The following is a 27,435-nucleotide window of genomic DNA, read 5'->3' on the forward strand; positions in this document are numbered from 1 at the left end:
GAATAAAACCAAATTATGGATGTTTGGCATGAGTGGTTTACACTCTAAGTCATAGAAAAATCTTCAAGAATGGACCACAAAGATATATACATGTACATAAAAAAAACGCTGAGAACAAGCCAAAATCAGCTGCCCAGACACCACAGGGAATTCTGTGGAAGGAATTTGGTCAGAACAATATTACAACACACAGTGAGCTAACACCAAACAAATGTTACAAGAACAGAAACCTGAGACAAAACAACAACCATGGACAAACAGCGACAACACAGACGAACTCAACGATGTATCCTGCTCGAAACTCTCTCTGAAAATACTGGCCATGAGAGGAGAAAATAAACCCTTCGCTATTCCAACCACCCCACCCACCTAAAATCTAGCTTCATTATGTGGACAATAGTTTCCTTATCTGACAACATTGGACCTGAAAAAGAGGATTTTGAAAATTTAGAATCCACTAAGGCCATCTAAACAGTTTACATATGAAATGGAAACTAATTAAAGCCTTCCTTTTCTAGATGTTCTAGTCGCCAAGGAAAACTGCAAAATCTCCACTAAAGTAAGCAGGAAACAGACACATACAGGCCAATACATGCACTTAAATTCCAACCAAGCACCAAAACTGGAATAATTCACACTTTAATAAACCAATCTGAAATAATTTGTTTTGATGATATAAGTTGCTGATGAACCAAATCACTTATAGCAAATGGTTACGCACTTCAAAACAGCACATGTCAATCAACAAAGCCCACATCGTTCAACAAAAAGAAGATTGTTATTCCCTATATCTGAGGCATTTCTGAGAAAGAAAAAAAAGCATGGTTGGGAAACTAACACAAAAAAAATTAATTTTAAAACCAAATACAACCATCTAAAGCATGATCACCAGAGTAACAGTAGCCACAGACAAGGTCAGAACTGTGTACCAGATTCCCAGTTAATGTGGCTGCATGTACATGGGAAAAATGGCATATTATTTTCAACATGCATTAAAGAGAACAAAAGGGACATAAAAACTGGTAAAACTCTGAAATACCAGACTTGCAGGACAAGCCTGGTACAGTCATAAACTACACCGGGACAATGCTACTCTGCACATATAGGAAGAAAACTCAATTAAAAGGAAAACTAAAAGAATAAGCATTTATTGTCAGCAATAACAATGTTATCAACCAAATAAGAATTCAATTTGAAATACATGGTATATGGATACCATTAATTAAAACAGAAACAATACAAACCCCTAACCCTTTTCAAAAAATCTGACATCAGTTCTTAAGCACACTGCCAAGTTGAGGAATATTCACCTGTCATAGGCCATGCCAGAACAGGATAACGAACATATATCTAGCCCTGTATTTCAGTAACCGCTATGTTTGTTTGTACCTGATGGCTGAAGTTCCCGAAACGTCACAACTGTTTTTTCATAGGAAGATTACTGTGTTTTGCCTGTGCTGTTGTCATTGTATTATCCTGAATAATGGTTTAGTTTATTTCGTCTGTGTTGTCCTTGAGATGCCCAGATTATCTGTTTATTAACTTAGTTGGGTTTGTTATCCAAGGTTGTTGTTTTGTCTGGATTTTCTGTCCTTGTTGCAACTGTCTGATCAGTCAGCCCACTTTGTTTGTCTATGCTGTAATATTTTTTCAGGCTAAATTCCTTCCACAAAATTCTTTGCACTGTCTACTGTATAAGCATTTAACACTTGACGACAGTTGATTTTGGCTTGTTCTCTGTGTGTTTATGTATTTACATTAGTTGGCCATTCTTGAGGGTATTGTATGACATACAGTGCAAAACCTAACAGTGTGTACACCTAAATGGTGTGTGTCCATAGAACTATTTAAATTAGAGATGTACGAACCTGCAAATTTTTAAGTCGAGTCGAGTCGAGTCGAATTATACAATAATTAGTTCGAGTCGATTCGAGTCGAGTTTGTAGATCGTAAATTCAAGTCGAGTCAATTCGAGTCTGAATTTTTATTTGAATCTTTGACACTTAAGTCGAGCTTGAATATTTGGACTTTACTGCTAAAAGTCCTTAGATTGGCCCACGTAATCAAATATATTTAAAATACAAGTATTAATACAAATAATTCATTTAGAATAAATTCTTAACTGATATAATACAATTCAATAATTGAGGTATAGAGCATAGAAAAAAGTATTTTCTGAATTTTTAAATTTTATTTAACAAATATTGCCCAACTATGAAAATTAAAAAATTTGATATCTCCTAAACTATTTGGAATTTCTTATATCTGCCGGCTTTAATGAAAAGAGGAATTTAAAGAGCATATAATTAAAGTATTTTCGGAATTTTTAAATTTTATTTAACAAATATCGCCCAACTATGAAAATTAAAAAATTCGATATCTCATAAAGTATTTGGAATTTCTTATATCTGCCAGCTTTAATGAAAAGAGGAATTTAAAGAGTATATAATTAAAGTATTTTCAGTTTTTAACATTTTTTTCCGCAAATACCGCTCAACTACATACATATTTACCTTATTTTGGACCGAACGAGTTAGCTGCGGCCTGCAGCATTCACGAGTCAATAAAAAAATGAATATAATTTAGGCTAGTTGGCGCGAAGGTTAGGCTACGTTTCACACAATCATTAGAACATTTTTGAAAACTTTCACTTATGGGAAGTGTAAGGCCATGCTACAATTAACGCAACATTACAATAAACGTTCCCATAACAAATATAAAACATTTAAAGATTATTGCTACAACACTAACGCCGTTACATTGCCGGCCAATCGCAAGCTGGCACTTCCAACCAATCCATGCTTTTGTATTTGTATTGAATAGTTACACTTTATAAAATACTTTATACTTCATAATTAATTTTAACTTGCCACTTAACTTGGATAGCAAACAATTATACAAAATGCAATCTCGCCGAACGTAATAGAGTAAACAAACACGGAAAAAAAATTCATATTCGCCAACCTACACTTCCTAAATTAGTGGAGCAAAGTTTTTTTTTTAACTGCCATTTCGTGATTGGTGGCGTATCAGTCGCAAACATGCGCTCCGTAACACAAATATAACGCTACCGTTAATTTATTATTGTAACGTTGCGCCGATTGTAGCACGGATTTACTAAAAAAAAAGTAATATTTGGGCCGATATTATGATTATAAAATTTAATTCGTGTTTTGTTTATTAAAAATGTGTTCGTCTTCTTTGCTATGTGGTCACACCTGTTAAGTTGGCAATATGTAAAACTAAAATATAAATAATATGGCCGATTGTCGTCATTGTTTGTAAGTACGTGTTTCGGTCTTACGTACGTATTTTTAGTGTCGGCCGAAGTCACGTAAGGAGATATTAAGAATTGTAATTCAATTTTATTATATTTTATCATCGAGTTTTACCCAATTTCCTTTCGAGTTTCGCCCCGTCGAATAAAATAAGCTCGAATGCCGAGCCGAGCCGAGCTGATGCTACTCGCTCGACTCGACTCCAATTTTTGAGTCTCGGCCCATCACTAATTTAAATCAATCTTATCATTGCAAAAATCATTTTAAGAACAATGCCAATTAGTAGGGACAAGATTTTAAGGTTAGATTTTTGCTAATTTCAGTTTTAAAACAGGAGTTCCTGTGTTTTTAATTATTCTGTTTATTCATAAAGGTAGCATATTATTAAACAAATATGACACTTAAATATTTCATAGTATTTATTTCACCGAACAGTTTCATTTAAACTGATATATGATGCACTTTTACAATATAATAATTTTGTAATAACATGGTGGCCACTCACAGTCACCAAAAATATTCCCTGATTTTTCCCTGATTTCCCTGATTAAAAATTCAAAATTTCCCTGATATTTACAATTACAAAAAAAAAAACATACATTTGATGAAATAATATAATATTATAGAAAGAGATTACTCACATTTTAGCACCCTGCTGTATTTTCTTCATTATATACATACGGAAGTTCATTAAATAACATAATACATTTTAAATATGTCACTTTACATTATAGCGTCCCTTTCCGTGTTTTGTTTTATGTCTCTTCACAAATAACAAATAAAAATTAATTAAATACACACTAGCATATCTTGTTACAAATTGCAGCAATTTCAAATGCACACTACAGTTTTCATTTATGATAATGAAGCTCTTTCAGCTGGTAAGTGTTTTCAGTTCCACATCTATCTTTTCTTGCTTCATCAATTATTCTTTGTTTCTTGGCAGCAAGCTCTTTTGCAGATATTGCTGCCCTCTTCTTTGCCATTTCGCTTTCGTTCTTCGATTCATAATCCTTCTTTTGTTGAGCCATAGCTTCCTTATACTGTGCATGTGAATTACGAGCAGCGTGTATTATGTCCTTGGAAATATTGGACACGAAACTGTCTAAGCCACCAGATGCAACAATTCCATCATACACTTGCCGTTGAGCTACTAGGGACTCCTCTTTAAGATTCTCTATTAAACACTCACGGTTGATGGAGAAACCTCGTTCGACGTTAGCGTTTCCATGAGATAAAATTAATATAAGTTTTACAAAAGACAAAAGTTCCGTGGAATCCTGCACTAAGAGTAACTGTTTCATCCAGAAGCTGTCAAGTCTATCATCTTTCATAGAAAAAAATTTTGATGCAGCCTGAACATCATCTTTTTCACACAGTGCCTTGAGTCCAGATATCAGGTTTATGTCAACAAGTATGTTTAGTGTCTGTTTAAGACGCCTTCTTTGCACAGCTGGCCGTGCTGTAACAGCGGAATCCAAACACGAAATACCTTCAGTAATGGGGTATTTCAGTGGCGAGCGCTGAAACATTTTTTCACACAACTTTTTATAACTGTTCTTACATTCATTTATGAAGTGTAACATTTCTAGTTGTGAAATATTCTTAGTCTTTTGTAGGGCATTCCTTGTACCATAACCCATTTCAGTATGTTTAGCACTCAAGAGCACATTCTTATCCAACAGATCAACAGAAGTGGCTTTGGTAGAAGACTCGAGCACATCTTTCTTCACAAATTTTGACATGATTCCGAGAACCAATGAATTTAGTGTTTCATATAGTAAAGGAGCCATGGGTGCATCTGATTGAAAGTCAATCAAAAATGGCTCTATGGTTGCAGCAAGTGTTTGGAAAAAAGTCAATTTCGCTAGAAATAATTTGTCCTTCAATGCTTCAGACACCACTGTAAAGCTACTGCACTGAGGAGATTTCATTTTGGAAATCTCATCAAAATATTTTCCAATACTAGGAAATATTGCTACTGCCCTTTCTGTCACTTTTGTATTTTCTACCCAGCGCACCGGGCAGAACTTCAATGGAAACAAAGTGCAACCTGTCAGTGAAGTATAATCACTTCTTCATGCTGGAACATTTTAAACAAAAAATATAATGCCCTCAAAAATTCCACAATTTTTCATCCTGTGGTTTTTATTGCAGTTTTTAAGGCACCATGTAGAGCAGGGCTGCCACCACTTTGAAAACAATATCCTTGATTGAAATGTGAAATATCCTGTAATATCCTTGTTTTGAATATAAAATATCCTTTAAATCCTGTACATTAAAAAATACAAAAAAATATGCAATTTTTATGAAAATTACTCTATCATAATGTACGTAACTATACTTCAATCAAAACAATTCAATTTTTAATACTTTATACAAGTATTTACACACACACACGTAGCCTACACTTCACCACTGGCAGTATTAAAAGATCACTTCTCAGATGTTTTGCCCTATTCCTCATCTCTTCTGTTGGCTGGAATTCTGCCATATTCTTCCTAGAAGAGATATGCAACAAAGAATTTAGCATTGGCGATTCAAGACACGACCTGTGCGCTTTCTTGATAAGGTTGAGCTTACTAAATATCCTTTCCACCCCTGCATTGCTGTGTGGAAGAATAAGCATTGCCTTTGCAAGTTTACAAAGCCGTGGAAAACATGTTTTCCCATTAATTTCATACTACCATTCATATTACCAATGTCACGCTGCAAACAAATAAAATAAATAAATAACAAAATAAATTACAAAAATATGGTGTACTGACCTCCTTCTCGCCCAACATTTCTCGGAAAGATTTGATGCGGATCTCCAACGGCACGATGGCCCTCTCCCTGGCAGCCCTCACCTCTGCTTCAATGGCTGCCTCCTTGCCTATGTCAATCTGCTTCTTCTCCTGCTTAGAGTCCTTGTCGTCTGCAACAAGAGGTCATCGCCATTCAGCCAACAGTGGGGAGTGTTCCTTCCTCCAACTGGGAGTGTGAAACCTCCCCAGAAGACAATGATTGTACAGCTTAAGATGTTAGAGCTGTTTCCAGCACTAGTATCGGAGACATGATCCAATAGGAACACAAAATAGGTGCAAGGATGCATGACCCCTCTGCGCCTAGGCCAACGCACTACCTCCACGTGGTATCAGTGGTTTCGACGAAAGTTAGCTCTACCCGGAAGACCTCGTCCTGACACCCAAAAAAGAATCTGGTCAGGTGGAAACCCCTAACTACGGCAACAGTAGAAGGGACGGAAACTTCATCAGAAGCTCAGCACTGCCGGACCCTCAGGCCGTGGGTCCTAAAAGCCTGTTTATCAATGTGAGATTTGCAAGGCAAAATGGTAGAGGTCAGTCTGGGCAGTAGCTTCCCACAACAGTTACCCCACCGACTTATGGGTCAAAATTCCGGAGAAGCCTCAAGTTGCTTGGAAAATCTAGGCAGTAGTGCGAGACGGCCAATCGATAGACCCCATCCAGGTACTCTGGGTGTTATGAGCCGTGTGGTATTGGTTTCGCACTGGCATTCTGATCCAGGTTGGTTCAGCTCTGGCCGGCAGTCTGGTGAAGTTAAGTGGTCGCTTAGAGCTTTACGAGCAAGCCCTAGGATTCCCTAATTCGAAACAGATGCGTGAGCAGCGTTATCTGCTCCGGCACTAGTCTGGAGAGCTAGTAGAGGCTTGGATGGTGTCTCGGTTGGATCACAAACTATCTGCCATACTGGTATATTCGGTGGGGTTTTGCAGAATGTGAGAGGTTCAGATAGAAGCCATGTGGTAAGTTGCTGGGGGGCTTGCCAGTGAGGACACCGCTGGTTTGCTGGTTGTTGTTGTTGTTGTTGCTGGGATGGGTTCCGCAGCCACTTGACATAGCCCTTCAATGATCCAGATAGCTGAATAAGATAGGATACGGGTGGTGCCGATGCTGGGACAGGTAGCCTCAGCCCCTCGACATGACTTCCACGATGCCTCGGGCCGCAATGTAACAGTGAAACCGTTTCCCTCGCCATATGGGGCTGCGCCTTGTGCTTCAGATTAGCCCCACACGAAGAATACATGCCTGCCCGCATGGGTTTTATGAACATGAACGTTATAAATACATGAGGCAAAAGCTTTAAGAGTAGGGCATCTACCAAGTTCCCACAGGAAAAAAATTAGTGACATTTTGGTGACTTTTACAGACCTGAATTTCTAAGGAATGTATTGGACGTTAAGACTTTTTTGGTTACATAAAAATTGTTCAAAGCATAGAAATTAATAGGTCTAACTATTTTCAAACTTTATTGAATATTATAAGTCCCATTTATTACCTGGAATATAATCTAGCTTCAATATTTAACATTGGGCTCATTACAAGCACTGAAAATCTGTTTATAACCTTTTCATAAGTTTTTGAATTACCTCTCTATTTATAATAATTCAGGTTTTTTCTTCTAACAATTTATCTGTATTAAAATCAAGAAAATTAATGTCATGTTTGGCTCTTTCTTCTGAATTCAATTCTTAAATCTGTTCACTAAATTTAATTCTTACTTCTTTCCTTCTTGTTGAGGCATTTTTTGTTTTGTAATTTGAAACGCAAGATAAGATGTAAGCTGTGAATAATGTGAACTTGGACTAGGTCAAAGCTGAGGCAAATTAGACCTTGGCATGCTAGGCACAGTTTCTGACCAACTAGTGATCGGCCTATCAAAGGTCACAGGTACTTTTGCGTTTGCCCAACTTAAGGACATCATGCAACTCACTATGTTTTTCTTTATTGCATTTGATAGCATTGACACCTGAGTGAGAAATTTCCAAATGTTTTTATATAGGAGTACAAAAAGCTTAAAACTAAATTTTCAGCTCTCAGCAACATTTTTCATCTGTCGTCCAAATAAATGTCTTAAAAAAAGACACCTGACCTTTTTTTATCATTGATAAAACACTGCTAATCATGTTACTTGAATTGTTCTTGCAATGGGTAAGATTGATATGGGAAGTTTTTTAATATCATTTTTACCATCATTGCTGGTTACAATGTATGTCATAAGAAACTCAATAATAGACATAAAAGATGAATAAGAAAAAACACAGAAAAAAACAAGCCCAAATCAGCAATATCAAAAAATCAAAAAACTTGGACAACACAGAAAATTCCATGGAAGGAACTATTCAAATATTATTACAACACAGACAGACACAGTGGACTGAAACTGCAACAAGAGCAATAAATACAAACAAAAAAACTACCACTGACTATACAAAAACAAATAGAGGAACCAAAAACTTTTCAAAATAGGTAATACGGACAGCACAATGAAATACTGTGACACACAAGCTAACCCAAGGATGAAATTAAACATATATTCTGACAACACTAAGAAGACAACACAGACAAACAAAGTATGCTTCTTAGACACAACAGTTACAATGTTTTGGGAACTGAGATCTGTTTCCATCCTCAAGCACAAACACCTACAATATATTTTCTGAGGCAGTCTACCACAGATTTTCGAACTTTTCAATTTTGACACAGAAATACATAAGTAAATATACACAACACAATAAACAACACTGCAACATTGTACCAAAACAATTTATACTTTTTTCCCCAGTAATAATGCAGAAAATGCTAATGCCGCACTCATTTACTTTTGTCTGTGTAACATATATATATCACAATATGAATATTAACTGCACACAGATGTTGTTACCATCACTGATACTCTAACCATCATCCCACACAAAGTGAAACACTTGATCAAACGAGGCTGGAAAATTTAATTATTCCATAAATAATTATATAATTTACGTTAATTTAATAAAAGTAACTATGAAATATAATGATTCACTAAATAAAAAGTTTAAAAAAAAATTTTAAATGTGAAAGGTTACGAGACTTTATTCATGTTTTCAATTCAAGAACATGAATGCCAATACCAACTTAACAAGTGTGGTGGCGAAAATTCACAGCACAAAACATTTACACGGAAATGTGTGTGTTCGCTTTACATGAAAGAAACAGTAATAGGATTTTACATAATGTGAACTCTTTTTATTGAGTTATTTTTCTTTTTCAATTTTAAAAATTTGGCGTAAGCCAATTAAAAAATGTCTCCGTTACGTTATCACAAATATTTCTTTGCAGTTCAAGCAGTTGGTATTTTCTGTGGTTTGTAGCGGCAGCCTTGTTTTAAATAAATCAAGTTTTTGATCTTATCTAACTTTATCGTGGTGATGATGATATATTTATTTATGATGTTCAGTAGACTCCTGATTATCCAGGCTAATGACTGGCAAGGGGTTCACGGATAACCGATAAACATGGGTAAAGCAGATCATCTAGACAAACACTGTAACAGACACCCCTCAAAGTAATGTCCTAATTTGTTCCAACAAAACAAGAGCGCTAATCAAAAGAGTGATTGTCAAATACTTTTTTTTTTCAATAAGAGAGCATTTTAATCAAAATAATTTGTTTACAATCAGGTAGGTGTGCTTGCTGACAACCATTTTAATCAAGACATTACTCCTGTTAAATTTATTATAAAGTACTAATATAAATGCATCTAAACACATTAGACGTACATTAAAATAAATATTAAATAACATTTTGAGATTAAACGACCTCAAATTAAATTTAATAATTCATGTATTGCATTGTTTACGTTATAAGTAGGGGTACTCGAATTTCGTTAATGACGAAATCGCGATATTTTACTAACGATTTTGGAAATACATTCTAAGCACTTACAAATGTGTTTCCAAACGCCTATTTTAATTTTACAGCATTTCGTTTTCACGAAATAACTGGCGATGTCGCGAAATTCATTACTATTCGCGATATTCTTGTTATTTCACGAAATATCCGCAAAATGTCAGAATTTTAACGCGATATGAATATTAAGTTTCACAATAATACTTTTGCCGCAAAACGTATTCGTTAGTAAACAAAAACATTGTATGCCATCTTTATTATGATAAGCGCCATAGATAAGTTGAAGCAAAATAAATACCAAACACTCGGCCTGAGTGGCAACCATTTATCAGCGTTCCTAGCGGGATGTGGATGAAGTTAGCCGTTTGGCCATATTCTTTTCCGTTGCAGAGATACTTATCTCTGTTCCGTTGTTGTATTGCTTGTAAATAATAACAGAGACGTTATGGGATTTTAACGTCGCGATACGCCGGTCATGTGAAATGACCAAATGAGTTTTGAAAAGATCCTACGTTCCATGTAAATAGTTAAATGTGAACGAAAATAGGTAGTTGCGGTTTGTTTTGTTTGAAGTTTACTTGATACTTCACAATGCCTAAGGTCGTATCAGTGTTAGAACGAGCTAAAGAATACGAGCATGAAGGATTAATTGTTTTTAATAAAGAAAAGCGGATAATGAGGTTTAAATTTTGCAATACGGTAGTAGATTGGAAAAGAAAAGATACTTGTGAAAAACACTGCAAACAGCGAGCATCTCATTTAGAGAAGAAAAAAAAGTCAAACATCACCATCAGGTTGTGGAGTCAAAAGGCAAGTGACACTCGAGGATAATATTGTTCTCCATAAACGAGCAAAGGAAATTAAAGTCAAATTTGCAAGCGATACAGTGCGTGCATTTGTGTCTGCAAATATTCCCCTAGAGAAGCTAGATCACCCAGCTATGAGGGAATGGTTAAATGAATACACGAAAGTTAAGTCAAGGAAATGTGTTACGGTTCTAACGTCCTAATAAACACAATTTGATGGGAAAGAGGCCGGAAAATGTGTAGTAAAACAAAATTATAGTAAATTAAAAAAAAAAATTTGAGCCTGAAATTTTACATGTACTTGTAATTAACTAATTTTTTAGGGAACCCTTTCTTACATGTTTACCAAACTATTTGGCCAAAAACGCCAATTCTCCTGACAGGAAAAAATTAATTCTATAAAGTTTTGTGCAGGAACATAGCATAGGACTATTTAATACTCAAAATGTTTAAATACATAAACACAGACTGTAAAATTCGAGACACTATTTGTGATGTAAAATTTAAGTAATGTGTACCTATATAATCTACTAGATAACATTTCCACTTCTGTAAGGCTTATGCAGGATCTAGTGCTTGCTGTATCAAGTATCATGTACAGCTTTGTGTGTGTATCATGAAATTAAATAAATAGTAGAACAAATGCACTGATTTAACAAAAAAAAAAATTTTTTTTACCAAAATATACCACCGAAATACTTTTTTTTTTACCGAAATATAGCACCGAAATCCTTTAGTTTATTTACCGAAATCAGGCAGTTTTATTTACCATTTTTCATGGGCTCTAGTTATAAGGCTTGGGCATAATATTCCTATGTAGGTGCTACTAGCATTTCTGAGTAATGAAATAATAATGTTTTTTGATATAGGAGATATATTTCAGTTGTAATAAGATTTAAAAAAAACATAAACTTAACTTTTTCTATTATTAGAAATATTATTAAGCTTTTCTCTCTGGAGCTGCTACTGAAATGCAGGATGGCAGAACATAAACATAGGCTGAAACACGGGTGTCATGTACAATGAAGGAAGCGAATAGCTATTGAGGAAAGAGCAAAATATTGTTTGATGTTTCATCACATTATTAATTTGTTGCATTACTAATTCATCGCATTGTATTTAATGTTACACAGGTGCCTTTGCAATTAGGCACACACAAAAATAAAAAGTCATAAATTTTTTTTGGGTTCATGGTTTATGGAAATATGGCACAGTTAACCTGCAAACCTGATAATCCACACCCGGATAATCGGGAGTATACTGCATTAGGTTCAAGAACGTTATTAAAACACAAGAAGTTTTATATGTACAGCTGGCACATGCAGCTAAGAAATAATGTGAGTTCAAAGCATATAGCAGTACAAAAAGTGAAAAAGGAACCTGTGGGTTTTTAGGTCATGTTTCAGTAATATAGGCTAAAATAAACAAGTGTGTTGTGAATCTGCAGAAATTCTGATTTAACTAAAAATTGGCAAAATTGGCTTCTGCAGATTCGTATTGGTACAGCTCAATTTTGTAGTAACATATGCATCTCAGTAAACAAAATTATATCACGCAAAATTTTTGAGATATCAGAAGTTAACTCTATAGAAGTGAAAAAGGAAATACCTATAGCAAAGATTTGAGAATTAAAATTATATTTAAGTACCAATGAGGGTCGATAGTTCTTCAAGCAATTATAAATGGTTTTTAACTTCAAAACTATGTACCTACCTTGAAATAAAATAAAATCTATTTTTGTTTCAAGGATAACATCATTATAGAAGACATACATTATTCTAAGTAATTTACTGGTGATTAACAGTAAAACTCGCTTAAGACGTTCCCACATAATAAGTTGTCCCATTTATAATGTTTAAATAATTATTCCCTTGATCACTTCCATATATCCCAATGTTAATTTTTCCCATTTGAAAATTTGTATTTATGTTTCCCACATATAAAATTCATCATTTCAAGAATAAAAAAATATAATAAAGTTTATCTTTAAAAACTAAAACTTTATTTATAGTTAAACTTTTAGACAATTGTGGCAAAACAATAACAAACATGACCATCAAAAACCTTTGCCTTAAGCAGCACGCTGTTACGATATATTTATCAACCAATCATCTGCTTGCATTCGTTTCCTTTGTGAGTCTGTTCCATCTGTACACCATTTCCCTCATTTCAGGCATAATGTCAAAGGATACACAACAAAAATAAACCACTAGCCATTTTTTGACCTGATTGCAGACACGTGACGCATCTGGTACAGCAATATGCGGAGCTAATTCAGTTTAATTGTTTGTTGAGTACTGAGGTAAAAATTTTAAATGGTGAACTTAATGATGAACATTTTAGTTTACTAGTCATTTAATTTATTCCGTTTTTGAACGGACTTATACTGTATTTACCTGTAAATTCTGCACAATTTTTCGTAAAACTTGTGTTGAAAAATCATAGTACGAGGCTTATTCAAAACTTGACAACGCCACATGGCAATGCTGAATAATGCACAGGTTCCTTCAAGCTCCAAGGTTGCTTGACCTGCTACTGCTTAAAGGAACGACGGACATCTTCCATGTGGATTGTGCTTTGTGAATTTGTTTTTCTATAAGAAGATGTTGCAATGATTGCCAAAGGTGTGCAGAGCGATCATCAATTCCTGCTGGAAAAAAAACCTAAAATGATTTTAAAAAAGCTCAGGAAATGAAAACTCATGCCTTGGACAGAATAATGTCACGGACAATCGTATACGTGATTCGGGGGGGGGGGGGAATTGTTTTTGAGTAATGGCGCTATTGCAATAAAAAGTTTATTTAAAACATGAGAATTTTGTAGCTTGTGCTTCCTCAGGTTTTCAATATTTTTTGTTTATAATCTTTCTAACATGGCATTAATATCGGTTGTTCGTGATCGAGATGTTTATGGCACTTCACTCATGTAAACAAAACAGCTGTGATTGGTAGCCATTACATTGATGATTGTTTTTTCCAGCCCGTCACAGTAAACATGTTATTATTCAGAGTTAATCCATAAATAAAATATTTATTACCCGGTATATTTAGATATATGTACAGTAGAATCTCGTTATAGCGAGCATGGTAATAGCGAGAACACGGCTATAACGAGGTATTTTTGAGGAATTTACGCAGTGATCGCTTGTAGCGCGCTTTTGTTATTTGTCTGCTTTATCTCCACCCCTCTCGCTTGCCACTAGACATCTTGCCGTTGACGCGTCACTAGAGGTGGGTCGAAAAGTATGAACCTGATACTTTGGCACTGATACGCGCCTGTATCAGGAACGGCAAATGAGTACACTTGAAAAGTATCAAGTACTTTAGTATCAGTTCAGAATTCGCCTGGAACAACACCACGGCCAATGTGCGCAGAACCCGATCGCAGATGACGGTCACTTGGGCGGAGCTTGTGAAAGGGGAGGGAGCAGGAAAGACGAATAAGGGATAAAGAAGGGAAATAATGTAGGGGAGGAAGCGCAGGGGAAGGCGTTGAAGGAGAGGCGCAAAGCGAAATTGTTACGAGTCGTTTGGTTATTGTCCTACATCAAAGTACGCTCAGTGCGCAGTGCGTGCACAGTCTCGTTCAATAATAAAACTAATGGAATTTTAATATTAAAAAAAAAACATTAATACAAATATAATATTTATATTTGTGCACCTAACAGCTATGAAAATGCAAATAAATTCTCAGCTGACACTAATAACAAATGTAATCAACATTAGGACTTTTTTTTCCGAAAACAATTAGTAACTAGTTAGGACTTTTTTTCCGAAAACAATTAGTAACTAGTGTTTTCATATATTGAAAGATTACGATTTTATCAAAAATTAAAAATAAAAAAAAACAGATACGTACATTAGTGAGCATACTATATCAATGTTTACGTTTCAAATGTTTCTTCAGATTAGTCGATGATGATTTATAACTCAGTTTTTGTTTACACAAATTACAATTAGCAAACTCATTATTTTCCGTAAAAAAATTCCACATAAATGAAGTCTTTTTCCTGCGCTTATTCATTCCTTATTTCACTATAAAGATACTAACTACAAAGCATGACAGCCCGCAACAATGTACATGGTGGAAATTAATACACGGCCAGGACGAACTGCAGTGAATGTTGAACTGATTGATACTGGCTGTATCAGGCAGGCATGAGAGTAACAGAGGTAGAGAATTACCGGGCGTGATAAATAATGTATCAGAGACACCGATACCTTTTAACGCTGGTGATGACGGCACGGAGGATGTGTACCCTGTAACGAGAATGCTGATACCTTGTCGCTTACTGGGACCGCCACTGCTCTGATACAAAAATATCAGATACTTGTAACTAGGTACATTACTGTATCAGTATCAGGTTGGAACAGATACCGAAAATTGCTGTAACAACCCACCTCTACGCGTCACATTCTTCAGCCGTGCAGTCGCCACCTAAGTGCGTGGCTTAAAAATAGAATCCCATCCTTTCTTTCTTTAAAAAAACTTCCTTTAGTTATCTGTGCCATGTGTAGACAAAGTTTGAGATTGGAACAGAAACAACGTAAGCGTAAGAAAGTATTTTTTACAAATTAGAAATATGTATGTTTTTGTTTTTATAATCGCGTATTTTCACGTTTTTTTTTGGTTATCTTAAAAGAGATAATATTAAAAAGCCGCTCTAATGATATTTGTTTCTTGGTTAACAAAAACTATTAATTATCAAATATTAATTGTTTATATTCTATTTATTATTATTTACGCGACGTCATACTGTACGCGTACGCAATACGACTGGATTCCTTGCTGCAACATAACATAGCATGTTATGCGTAGAGCCACGATTATATGGTAATGCGCGATAAAACGAAATAACACCGAAAACCGCTTGAAAACACGAAATAAAACGAAATTGTGCGAAATCCGCGATATGTCACGAAAGTTCGTCTATCCTGATTATTTACGTTTTTTTTTTCTTTTTTCCATTCTGTAAGGACAATTCACTACCTTCAGCACAATCAAATATTTCTTACAGTAACTAGCAGCCATATATATTATATGCGACGGTGATTTATTATAGATTTTAAAATGAAGTCTCGGAATTAACGTAATATTTTCTTTAAACGGTAATCTTGTGTACCATAATAATTTAAGATGTTGATAACTATGATACAATGGCCGCCGTTCACTTTCTGTAAATACAAAAATAACAAACGTCCAAAATATTTTTGTCTAAGATTACGATTTTAATCATTAAAATATTACACACTAAAGCGCATTGCTTTTACTGTTTATTTAAAATAAAGTACGTAGGCTACGAAAATAAAATTAACCCTGCTTAATGTAACGAATGTAAATAATAAATAGTACATGTTTATGTCGGTATTAATTTTCACGTACGTATGTTGGTATTCGGTATGCGTTTGTATTCGCATCTATTCTCCATTGTTTTGATCTTTCCAGCACGGCAAGTTTTTGCGTATTGAGAGGTTAAATTCTTCCTATGTGATTAAAAATTTTTTGATAATGCCTAAAACTAAGGTTTCTGCCAGTGACCGATCGAAAGAATTTTCCAGTGAAGGATTTTATATCAGTGATAAAATTTTAATGTGCAAATTCTGTAACTGCAGGCTAGACTACGAGAGACGCGATAGGTACGCTTGTGAAACATGTCGCGAGTGAGAAACATAAGCGTTTGAGGCAAAACTCATCTGTTAAACGACATCCTTGTCTAAGAGTCTTTAATGCCATTAATTTGCGGTTCAACCCAAGAAATGTGAGTAGGGTTAGCATAGAAGATGCAAACCTACAGAAGTCTCTGCATAACTTGCCTTCTGTTTCCCATCTTCCCATTGATACATTCATACATGGCTATGTTGCTTTCAAAAAAATAATTGAGGATGAACTTTCATTGACAGAAACCAGCCAAATTGATGTTGCAAAGGTACTTTGCTCCCTTAAAGGGGACTACAGTGAATTTGCTCAAGCCAGTTTAAGGGCAATCTGGTTCCCAACATCAAATGTTGATGCAAAACGTTCATTTTCACTGGTAGTTAGTGACAGAAGACAACGTCTCACTCTAGAAAATGCAGAAAATTTAACTATGATAGCATTTCAATAAAACCGTCTTAGTAGTAACTTTTGAAGTGCTTAATTGTGTAATTTTGTAGTGTATGTGATTGTAATTAAGTCGTGAAATTTTTAGTAGTTATTTAAAAGTTTGAATTTATGATTTTGCAAATGAACTTAATTATCTATGAATTTTCAAATGAACTTAATTGTAATTAGATCATGAGGTTTTAGTGTTTATTAATATTTGTTTTAATAAATTTGCATGTCGTACAGAAAAGCAAGAAAATTTTGCCGTGGGTATTTTGAGCAAAAAAATAAAACCATATAACACCGAAATCTTTATTTCTTTACACCGAAATTTGTCTTAAAATAACACCACAAAATCTTGACTCTAGTTATGCGGTATCAGAAGTAACGAGTAACGTAACGATAGTAACGAGTACTAATTGTTATAGTAACGAATACATACGGTTACGCATTTATTCGTTACTTTTACACCTCTAGTCGGCACTACCGTATTTATTTCCGAATCGCTAGGGCAGTTTTCTTGTAACTTTTGTTTCGGTCAGTTGTTGGGGTATCTGTCCGAGAAAGGGGTGGTGATGGTTTGAGTTTAATCCCAAATTTATTTTCTAAAAAAGTCGACAGGTTTCTTTAAATGAAAAGTATAGTTTTCCAGCGACTATTACGTTTGAGGCGTACGTGCGTTGCCGCAGCAGCACTCCTGCTTTTTTGTAAGGAATTAAATCGTCACGCTACACTAGCACCACCTGTTAGCAACATCCCGAAGCAACATGGTCGCCAGCAGACAGCCCGCGTCGACGATAGATAGCAGGACAATGCTGCGTCGGCCGCTTGCCGAGATGCTATACTTATGTGGCTTGGTAGGGTATTCTGGTTATTTTTACATAATCGGTGATCGCATCCGTACTTATGAGGTATCGTTTTAAAGAGAATTCACACATCTGCTCACAGAAATTAAGATTTCGTTAATATAACCTGCTATTTTCCAATTATACAGGTTTAAACACAATTTTTATGCTATTTTCGGTTAATTTTTATTTTTTGGGGGCCAAAATTTGTCTAATTCGGTTATTACGAGGACACAGTTATAGCGAGGATCAAACCCGGAACCGTGACACCTCGCTATAACAGGACTCTAGTGTATTAATGCCAAAGAATTGCCCTGAAAATATTTATAAATTTTGTAACACCCTTGAAGCATAATTAAAGAATACTGGAAAATATAACGACACAGATCACCAGTACCATGAATGCTAACTGTGCTGAAGTTAGCTCTATCTGCTGGATCTATGTACCGCACGAGTGCATCATTATACAGAGCTTGGAACAGCCCTATGTGATTACACACAAATAAGGCAAATTATGTCCCGATTTTTATTTTTTTGCATCAAAATGTGCAATAATGTTGATAGACCTAAAGGCCATCCTACAGGTGTCTAACTACCATTAAAAAAATTAATCTAGAGGAAACCATAATACAGGTAGCATCAGTCTCTCTGAGAGCCTCGAATTTGTGGTTTTCAAGGTATCTATCACAAATATTACTGTGTTTCATCACATAATTGTCACACATTTTATGCTAAAATCAAGTTTGAAAAGTATGTGTCCAACGTTTATACGGAAAAAAAAAATTTTGTTAGGTAAAGTTATCCATAGAAATATTCATATAATTATATTCATATAAATAATAATTATTTGTGGTAATGGAATCCCCACAAATGGTTGAATTTTAAAAGAGACAGCTGATCAAACAGCGCATAACCTAACTATGTCATTTTAATGATTTGTTTTATGTAGCAACTGATCTTTACTTTTTCACTTTTAAGAAGTTTTCCTTGTTGCTATCATCCAGTCCCTTGAATAACGGTTTAACCGTATTTTGCAGTGAACTATGTTTTAGTAAACAGTCAACAGTTTCCATATAATCGACATGCAAAATCTACAACATTTCTACACAAGACATAACTATGTGCCCTTCTTTAACGCAATAGAATATAATAAATCTGGACTTTTTGTTTTCTTTCCCATGGATAGCAAACCAGTACTGCCAACTTAATGCCTGTTGAAGTATCCTGTGTCTGATAAAACATACTCAATTACTTAATGGCATACATGTTTTGACATAAGTGACATTGAAATTATTATTTTGTTTACTATTTGCGCAGAATAAATCTACATTAATATAAAAGATTGCGAAGTAAGGAAAACATACCAAAATAACATAGAAATTTTTAATGTCGGTTTAGGGTCAGGTAAGTTATTGGAACCGAAAAATCAGGGAACACAGACCTACTATTAGAGTTTCAGGGTAACACAAATTTGCAGACGAACAATCAATTTTTTGAACTTACTGACATGACTCTTCGAACCAAACTGAAATTACTTTTTCAGTTCGGTTTGTAAATTTCGAACTTTGCCCAGCACTACATTTATGTATTATATAGAACAGTATAAGTAAAATAAAATTGACGTTTGTATTCAGTTCATTCAAGTATTTTAATTCTAGAAAGGCCACTTTTCCCACCTTTTACATGTTTATTTGCATGCAGTTATAATCATGTGGCACATGTAGAGGCATATTTTAATGTACATTCATGACTACTTTAACTTCCGATAGGGAGCCTCAGAACTTTATTACTGATTTAGTAGACAATCAGTTTTTGGTCCATCCTGAATAATTGCTTTTATGAACATGTGACCTTTCTTTTTAAATACTAATTCAATTATTGACAATCACAAATTCCTTTGATATTGTGTTGTAGCATTGCAAAATGGGTCATAAGAATATTAAGAATAAGTTTGAGGTGAAGGATATTTTTTTTTGTTGATATAGAGAACAGTTCAGATATGTTAAAAATTGTTATTAATTACTCTTTTTAAATTTCATGTAAAGTCTTAAAATACTTATTTTCCCGAGATATTTAATTATTAATTTGTGGGTTAACTCCAGCTCATAACTAATTTTGATATATGATTTCATTAATTGTTTTATTTAAGGCAATGGAGAAGATAATGTTACAGGACATAATTTTTAAACTAAAATTTTGAATGTGAATTTCAACTTCAATTGCTAAAATTTGAATATTATATTTAAATTAGTTGGGTAAATTTTGAATTCTATTGAGATTGTAGTGGAATAATTCGAGAACAGTCTGGAAAGCCCAGAAGGAAGAGCGGACAGGCGCGACACACTGGCGCCAGCAAGTTATTTTCCTCGTTGTAAATGCGTTGTTGGGGATTTACGCGTCACGTGGACGCATAGCTTTCGCGACGGTCTGGAAGGTTCTCTGGAGGCTACCACTAGCCAACCAATCAGGGCGAGTCCTGGCGTGGTGTGATGCGCTCGGCCGAAATTCCTTATTTGGGCATGTTGATGAATGCTGTACTGTGATTGGTCGGTTGGCCCACGGGGTTGCTTCCCTTGTCTTCACCTATACAAGGGAGGTAATCTCGTCTACCAACTCAGTTGTCGCTCGATTGTCGTCCAGTCCGGTCGCGTCGTCGGCAACTCGCACAATATTATGGAGTTGCACTATGGGAAAATTTCACGCCTAGGGGCTGGGGCCAGGCCGTAAATTTTAACCTAAAGATTTTTTCGGAATCATGTAACTAGAAATTTAGGCCCTAGGCGTCGGCGACGGCCCAACTTCGCGCGACTTCGGTCAGTGCGCGACCGTACCTTGAGTTACATCGCTAACCAAGGGACAGTAATAAATTCTATTTTTTTTTTTGTGAGCGACAAGACTCAACGACCATCAACAGAAAAATGTCTGGTATGGTACCTATGCATTTGGACCTCATCCTATCAAAATTCAAGGACTTCGAAAAAATTTGTAGAACAAAAACTGTGCAAGTAACAGAGCTTTACAACTAAATTTGTCTGAATTGTGTTGTCATGTAACTGAAAAAACTATCGTTTCTTTGGTTTGAAACGAAATAAACAAAAAGTAATGCAATAAACTCTTTCATTTCCAATTTAAAACATATTTTGATGTAACTAAAAATTATCTGAATCGACCATCGTAATCATAAATTCTTAAAGAAGATTGTTTGTATTGTTACATTTCTATGTGTTAGCCGGGCCGCAAGGAATGTAACAGTGTCAGAACTGAAATAAGCATTATTCCCATTATGAACAAAGTAAATACTATGCAGCAAGAGCAAAATATCACACAAAACAATAAATTTAATCTTAATATAATTTTTAAATTAAGAGCACGACTATGTTTGAAAACAACATGTACAAATGCAGTGTATCAAGAGTTTACTTTATCTATGACTGAACATACCATATGAAGTATGTATCACATACACACCTTTAGTTCCATCTTCTTTCTTGAGCTTCTTGGAAGAAGGTTCATCATCACTGCTTTCATTCTCTCGCTTTCCAGCAGAACTATTGGCACTGTTAGCAGCAGATTCTGCTGCAGCCGCTGAAAAAAATGCAAAATAAAAATAAAATAGAGCAACACCACTGCACGTGAATGTGTAAGTGATATAAAAAACTCTCTTGTAAGAAAAAAACAGCTCCATAAAATTGAAGGTGCCTTAGCTACTAAAAAATTTTTAATATTTTTTTTAGTGCCATCCAATGGCAGTTTTCATCTTTAAAATGTTGATACTTAATGTATGTACAGATTAAACTGCCAAAACAATTGCAAAAAAATTTTTACTCAAAAAGTATACTACTAGGAACATATTATTATTAAGTCTAAATGTATACTGTATATAACAATACCCCAGTTCCTACATAAATTGTTTACCAGTATGTCAATGAAAGCTTAGAGAATGCAAGTAGCTAACCAAGAGAATGCTGAAAAACTAGATAAAATTAAAACAAATGTTTTCAGCATCTTGATTCAGCAGTACATTATTTCTGTACCATACAGCTAACTTTCATCAAACTTTACTGACACACAACTGTAAGATAGGAGGTAATGAAAATACACAAGTTAAAGGAGCTATCATATGACATTACAAATGCAGGCCTATAGTTCTCGAGAAATTCTCAGTTTAGTGCAAGGGACAATAAATGTTCATACACAGCCAAATAATGCAAACTAATTTTAGTTTATTGACATACCAAAAAAAAAAAAAAAAAACCTTACTCACAGGATAGGGACAAATTTAGCTAATACTTACAATTCACCCCCTAGTTATTCACCCTTTTGAATATTAATAACAGCCATGTAAAATGTATTGTTTTCAATATTACAAACATATTTAATGATAATATAGCCTTGAATCTGGCATATATTTTTGTGGTTTGTTTTAGAGCTGGGAGGAACACCGAATTTTAGTTCTAGAAAATTTCAGATGTGAAAAAATTTCAACATGGGAAATAGGAAAGGATTATAAATTATTTGAGGGTACAAATTTCAAAAATTTACATACCATTTCAAAAGAAAATGTCATTCTTTTCACTGTGTAGATCTTAATCTAATAAAAACAACAACAACAACAACAACACAACGATAGAGGCGAGTAATTTTTAAGGAGCACAAAACACCACTAATTTGATGACAACTGCAAAATTAAAAAAATAGCCTAATTGGTGAAATATTAATAATATAAGCTCTATTAATTTCTTAAATAAAATTATTCAATCATTTTAGGTACTTACGATGACCACCTACCATTTGGCAATATTAAGCTGCCATCTTGGAATAGCTTGCTGTAGGTCATAGATGTAATACAGCTAACAAACTACAAAAAGAAAATATTTTACTGTGTACATTTTTTCTACTAAAATAATAATTGATAGTATCACTATTTGGCACTTGCAAAAGTGATACAGTATGTATCTTCATATCTTTGACTATCTAGACAAAATGGCAGATGGCTTTATTCTTGTTCCAATTTAAGTTACTATGCAGTTTACACCAAGTAAAAATAGTTTATTAAAAGAAATGTTTGAAATAAATTTATAAAATACCTAAAGTATTAATATTTTCGCTGTCAGGACATTAGTTTATAACCAGAAAATGAGAAGAAAAAATAATACAGTTCATATTTTTGTTCGTTGACATTTTTCTTAGTTTATTGTTTCGGCGAAAGATTTTTGTACGTCCATTTAATGGCGTTAAAAAAGAACTTGTTCGCCTGGACTATGAAAATGTTTTGCTCATTTGGTACCAGGTACCACAGAAATATTTCCCTAGTTAAAAAAGTCTACACACTGAGTAAGAAGCGTAATTGGGTGACAAACACACACTTCCCTTCAAACAGCCAATGAATAGATATGTACTATCTAAACACCATGAAAGTAATGATTAGTAAATATTTTTAAATAATGCCTAGGTGCTAGGTAGATTGTTTGTAGTAAAATTTAGGTAAAACGGAGTGATAAGTCATACTGAACAAATAAAGATTCCATCTATCAGGACATAATTGTATCTTTGATGGAATGGGAAATTGTGTGCAGATTAACTGAGAAGATGAGAAAAATTGTTTTAGAACCATTACCAAACTGAGAACCACAACCGGGAAAGGAAAGTACTACTGTATTTACTCGCAAAAGTCACTCCTACGTATGGGTCACACTAATAATTTGGGTCAAAGAAATCTGACACCATAAGGATTGCCCTCCAATTAGGGTCGCATCATCGTGAAACAATAACGGTGTGCTTTTGCATATCTATCTCCATCTCTAACAATTTGCGAAGTCTCTGGAGATACTTTGTTTAGTTGGTACAGGAAACTGTACGTTAAACGGTGTTTACATGTTGTTTACGACAGTTTACACCACCCGCAGAATAAGATGATGCCTGAGTGACCGTTACGGTAGCCTTGCCTGGGAGGGGCGGGAGGCCCAGCGCGCATGCGCAGAGAACGTATTCCGAGACTTTCACTTCGCATACCACCCTGAATGAAAACATTGACTAGTCCGCTACGTGCTATCGTGACGTGTTTCATGTTTATAGCTAAACAAAGAATAGTAAACTAAATACAGTAGAACCTTGTTATAATGTTCCTGCATATAATGTTTTCCTGCTTATAATGTCATATTTTTGAAGTCCCAATATTTCCCCCATAATGACAATGTATTTATTTCCTGCATATAACGTTCATAAATAGTGTAATTTCCTGCTTATAATGTTTGCTTTCTAACATTCAATAAATGGGGAAAAAATGTTTTAAAACCAAATTATTCCAACACTTACGATAAAAAGTTTCCTTTATGTATGTTTATGTTTACAATCTATGCCATACAATACATAGTTTGTTAAAATACAATTTTATGCAATATACTGAAGGTACACAATGTTCATAGTTACGTGTCAGTTGGCACCCTTAGTCAACTCTTCTCTTCCTTGACATTCCAGTGGGTATTCAGATGCACGTACGTAGTCATACGATATTTAAGTTGCCAACCATTGAGCGAGGGCATAACTAAAAGTGTTTTCTATTGCTTATAAATAATTTTTTTTTTTCATTCATATGTAGGAATCCCAAAATTAAACATTTTCAGGTGGCGAAGGAGTAGACGTTCTCACTCTTAATGTTGTCATCATGAATCGTGAGACAATTTTACAAAAAAATGTGGCAGTGTATCTTTAAAGACAAACAAAATTTAACCAGGGAACAAGACGAAGTTGAAAAATTGTTGGCTTGTTTCAGAAAATTCATGTATCAAGTATACTATCTTTGGTTTTAACATTAAAGTTGTTTACATAGCTAGGTGAGTCCATTGGTACAAAGCTCGAACATTGTTAAGTGCTAAATTGAGATTTCCTGCTTATAACGTTTTCCTGCTTATAATGTTTTTTTCTTGTGCTCCCTTGAAAAACATTATAACAGGGTTCTACTGTATGTATTAAACGTAAGCTATCAACAAGTTCGCAGTAGTGGTTCTTTGTTGTAATGTATAAAATACTAGTTTTTTTGTTAAGTGTTCTCTCGTGACGTTTTTTACCCCACATGCTGAATATAAAAATGCCGCCTACATTATCTAAAATTAAACAGAAAAAACTGTATTCGCAGGCGCGAGAGGTAGTGTTTAATGTGTTATATTTTATGGAAAATGAAGCTCGGAATGGTGTGATGTCGTATTCTATTCCTCTTGAACGTGTGCAACTACGCACGGCGCAAGCAACGGGAGTTTCTCGTGCTACTGTACAACATATAAAGAAAGAAGGTCAACACATTAACGAAGATGGTGAAGGATTGTTTGAGACACCTAACAAGAAAAGAAAAATGTCTTCAAAATACGAACTGGATGGGTTTGACGAAGGAGTAGTTCGTAGGATAATTTATAACTTTTATATGACAGAAAAATGTGCGCCAACAGTGAGGGAGAAAAAAGTTAGGCTTTCAGTGGCATAAAACAAAATCTCACCGCCTCGTTCTTATCGAAAAGCATGATATCAGGCAGAAAAGAATGAACTATATACAGAGCATTCTGCGTTTCAGAAATGAAAACAGGAATATAATCTATGTAAATGAATCGTATGTGTTATCCTTGCATGTGCAACAAAAAAGCTGAGCAGATGAAACATTAAACGGTGTCCTTTGGCCAGTAGCGAAAGGGCAACGCCTTATTATGATACATGCTGGTGGTAAAGATGGATTTGTGCCAAAAGCCCTCGTTATGTGGAAATCACATCAAGCTACTGGTGACTACCACCACCAAATGAACCAAACCAATTATGAGAAGTGGATTAGGGAAAAACTCGTACCAAACATGCCAACAAACAGCATCAAAGTATTGGATAATGCACCCTATCACAATGTCCGCGTAAACAAACCGTCAACATCTTCGTCAACAAAAGATGATATCAAAAAATGTCTGCGAGAAAACAAAATTTCATTTACTGAAGACATGCTGAAGCCAACATTGTACAAACTCATTAAGATAAATAAGCCATGGCACATAGTGTATTCCGTCGACCAGATTCTTGAAAGTTTCGGTCACACACCGCTCTGACTTCCACCCTACCATCCCGACATGAATCCCATTGAAGGTATATGGGGTAAAGTTAAGGGTATTGTTGCATCAAAAAATTGTCCTTCAAAATAGATGACGTGAAAAGACTTTGCGAAAAACAATTTGAGAGCATGGAAAAAGAAGATTGGGTTCTATTTTGTAATCATGTTGAAAAATTAGGGCTGGAGTATTACAGCCGGGATGTTCGTTTTAACATTGAAATCGACAAAATAATTATTACACTTGGCGGTATAGACAGTAGCAGTGAAGATTCGAACTCTACCGAAGATGAAATGGAAGGAATTGGATTTCTTGAGGAGAGCGAGTAAATTGGTGACTTTATTATTATTATTATTATTATTATTATTATTATTATTATTATTAATCAATAATAGACTGTACGTTCAAGTTTTTTGGTTGTGTACGCTACTTTTTTTTTCAATCAAAGAACTTGGAATTTCTCAGTTTTTTTTAAAAGATATTTTATTAATCTATAATATAGACTCAATGTTTTTGTTTTGTGTGTACTACGCCAGCTTTCTCCCCTTCCCCCTTCAAGCTTTCTGAACGTTCGTGACGTCACCCAAGCATCAAGTTATCCTGTGGGCAGTGTAATTTCTATTAAAATAAATTAGAAAATACATTTGATACCTGTTAATTAGTGTGTCTCATTTATGTCTAAACATTTTTTATCAGTGGATTTATTTTTATCGGTCCGACATAGGTTTCAAATGGACAAGAGCATTTAAGATTGCTCAGTTTTAAACACAGCTCTGAGTGTGTGGGCTTTTTTTTTTAAAGTAAAATACATTTACAACACAAGTTTGGCCAAAATAAAGCTATACATTTATACCATTGATTCCATTAACACTGTAAATGTTTAATACGACCTTGACTAGTGCCAATCATTGTCAAATACATCGGTAGTAAAATTGTTTATATAAATAAAAAAACCTGTAGTAAGAAACTACATCGAGGGAAAATAAAGTGTAAATTGTAAATGCTGGTTGCAAAACATAACTAAACGTTCACACCATATTACAGTGTTTGAAATAAGACTCCCTAATCCAAACAGCCCTTCATACAATGTAACAGTACATATTTTGAATGCAGTTAACCAAACCTAATCAAAAATTTAAAGGAATATGAAAAAAAAAAATTTAATTTTTTTTGCTTAGGGATCGTCCATTAATCACAAGAGGCTCGAAAAGGGAGGGGGGGGGGGGGGGGGTTCGGGAAAAATCACGAAATATCACAAGGGGGAGGGGGGGGGGTGTAGAGATATATCACGTGTATTAATTTTTTCGCCCGATTTCTACTGAACCGAAAAGCGACGCGTGACCTTGACTCGCCGTAGCCAGGCAACAATATCCCCGCCCGCCGCAACATGAACCACCCGGCTCGGCTTGCCAGTCGCCGGTAAGACTGTGATTTTGGCGCCGAATATACATGGTGTGCTTAATTTTCCAGAATTATATTAGATTATACGATTATACCTATATTTAAAGATAATATTCTGAAATTTTTAAAAATATTTTGTACCAAAAAAATACATGTGTTTTATTGGGGGGGGGGGGGGGGGAAGTCTAAAACCTCACCACAAATCACTAGGGGGGAGGGGGGGTTAAAAATTTGCTAAAAAAACATCACGTGATTAA

At 34.9% G+C, this 27,435-nt stretch overlaps 1 protein-coding gene across 1 annotated transcript in view; it reads right to left on the minus strand.

Moving 5' to 3' along the window:
• LOC134530919 (transcription elongation regulator 1-like) overlaps window positions 1–27,435 on the minus strand; it is a 178,488-nt gene that overhangs the window by 64,154 nt on the left and 86,899 nt on the right. The window contains exons 10-11 of the mRNA XM_063366233.1: window positions 21,168–21,284; window positions 6,047–6,195 (exon numbers count right to left, since the gene is read on the minus strand). Coding sequence (XP_063222303.1) covers window positions 6,047–6,195; window positions 21,168–21,284 — 266 coding nt within the window. The remainder of the gene's footprint in view (window positions 1–6,046; window positions 6,196–21,167; window positions 21,285–27,435) is intronic.

This window comes from Bacillus rossius, chromosome 3 (assembly GCF_032445375.1).
Source record: "Bacillus rossius redtenbacheri isolate Brsri chromosome 3, Brsri_v3, whole genome shotgun sequence".
Taxonomy (NCBI): domain Eukaryota; kingdom Metazoa; phylum Arthropoda; class Insecta; order Phasmatodea; family Bacillidae; genus Bacillus; species Bacillus rossius.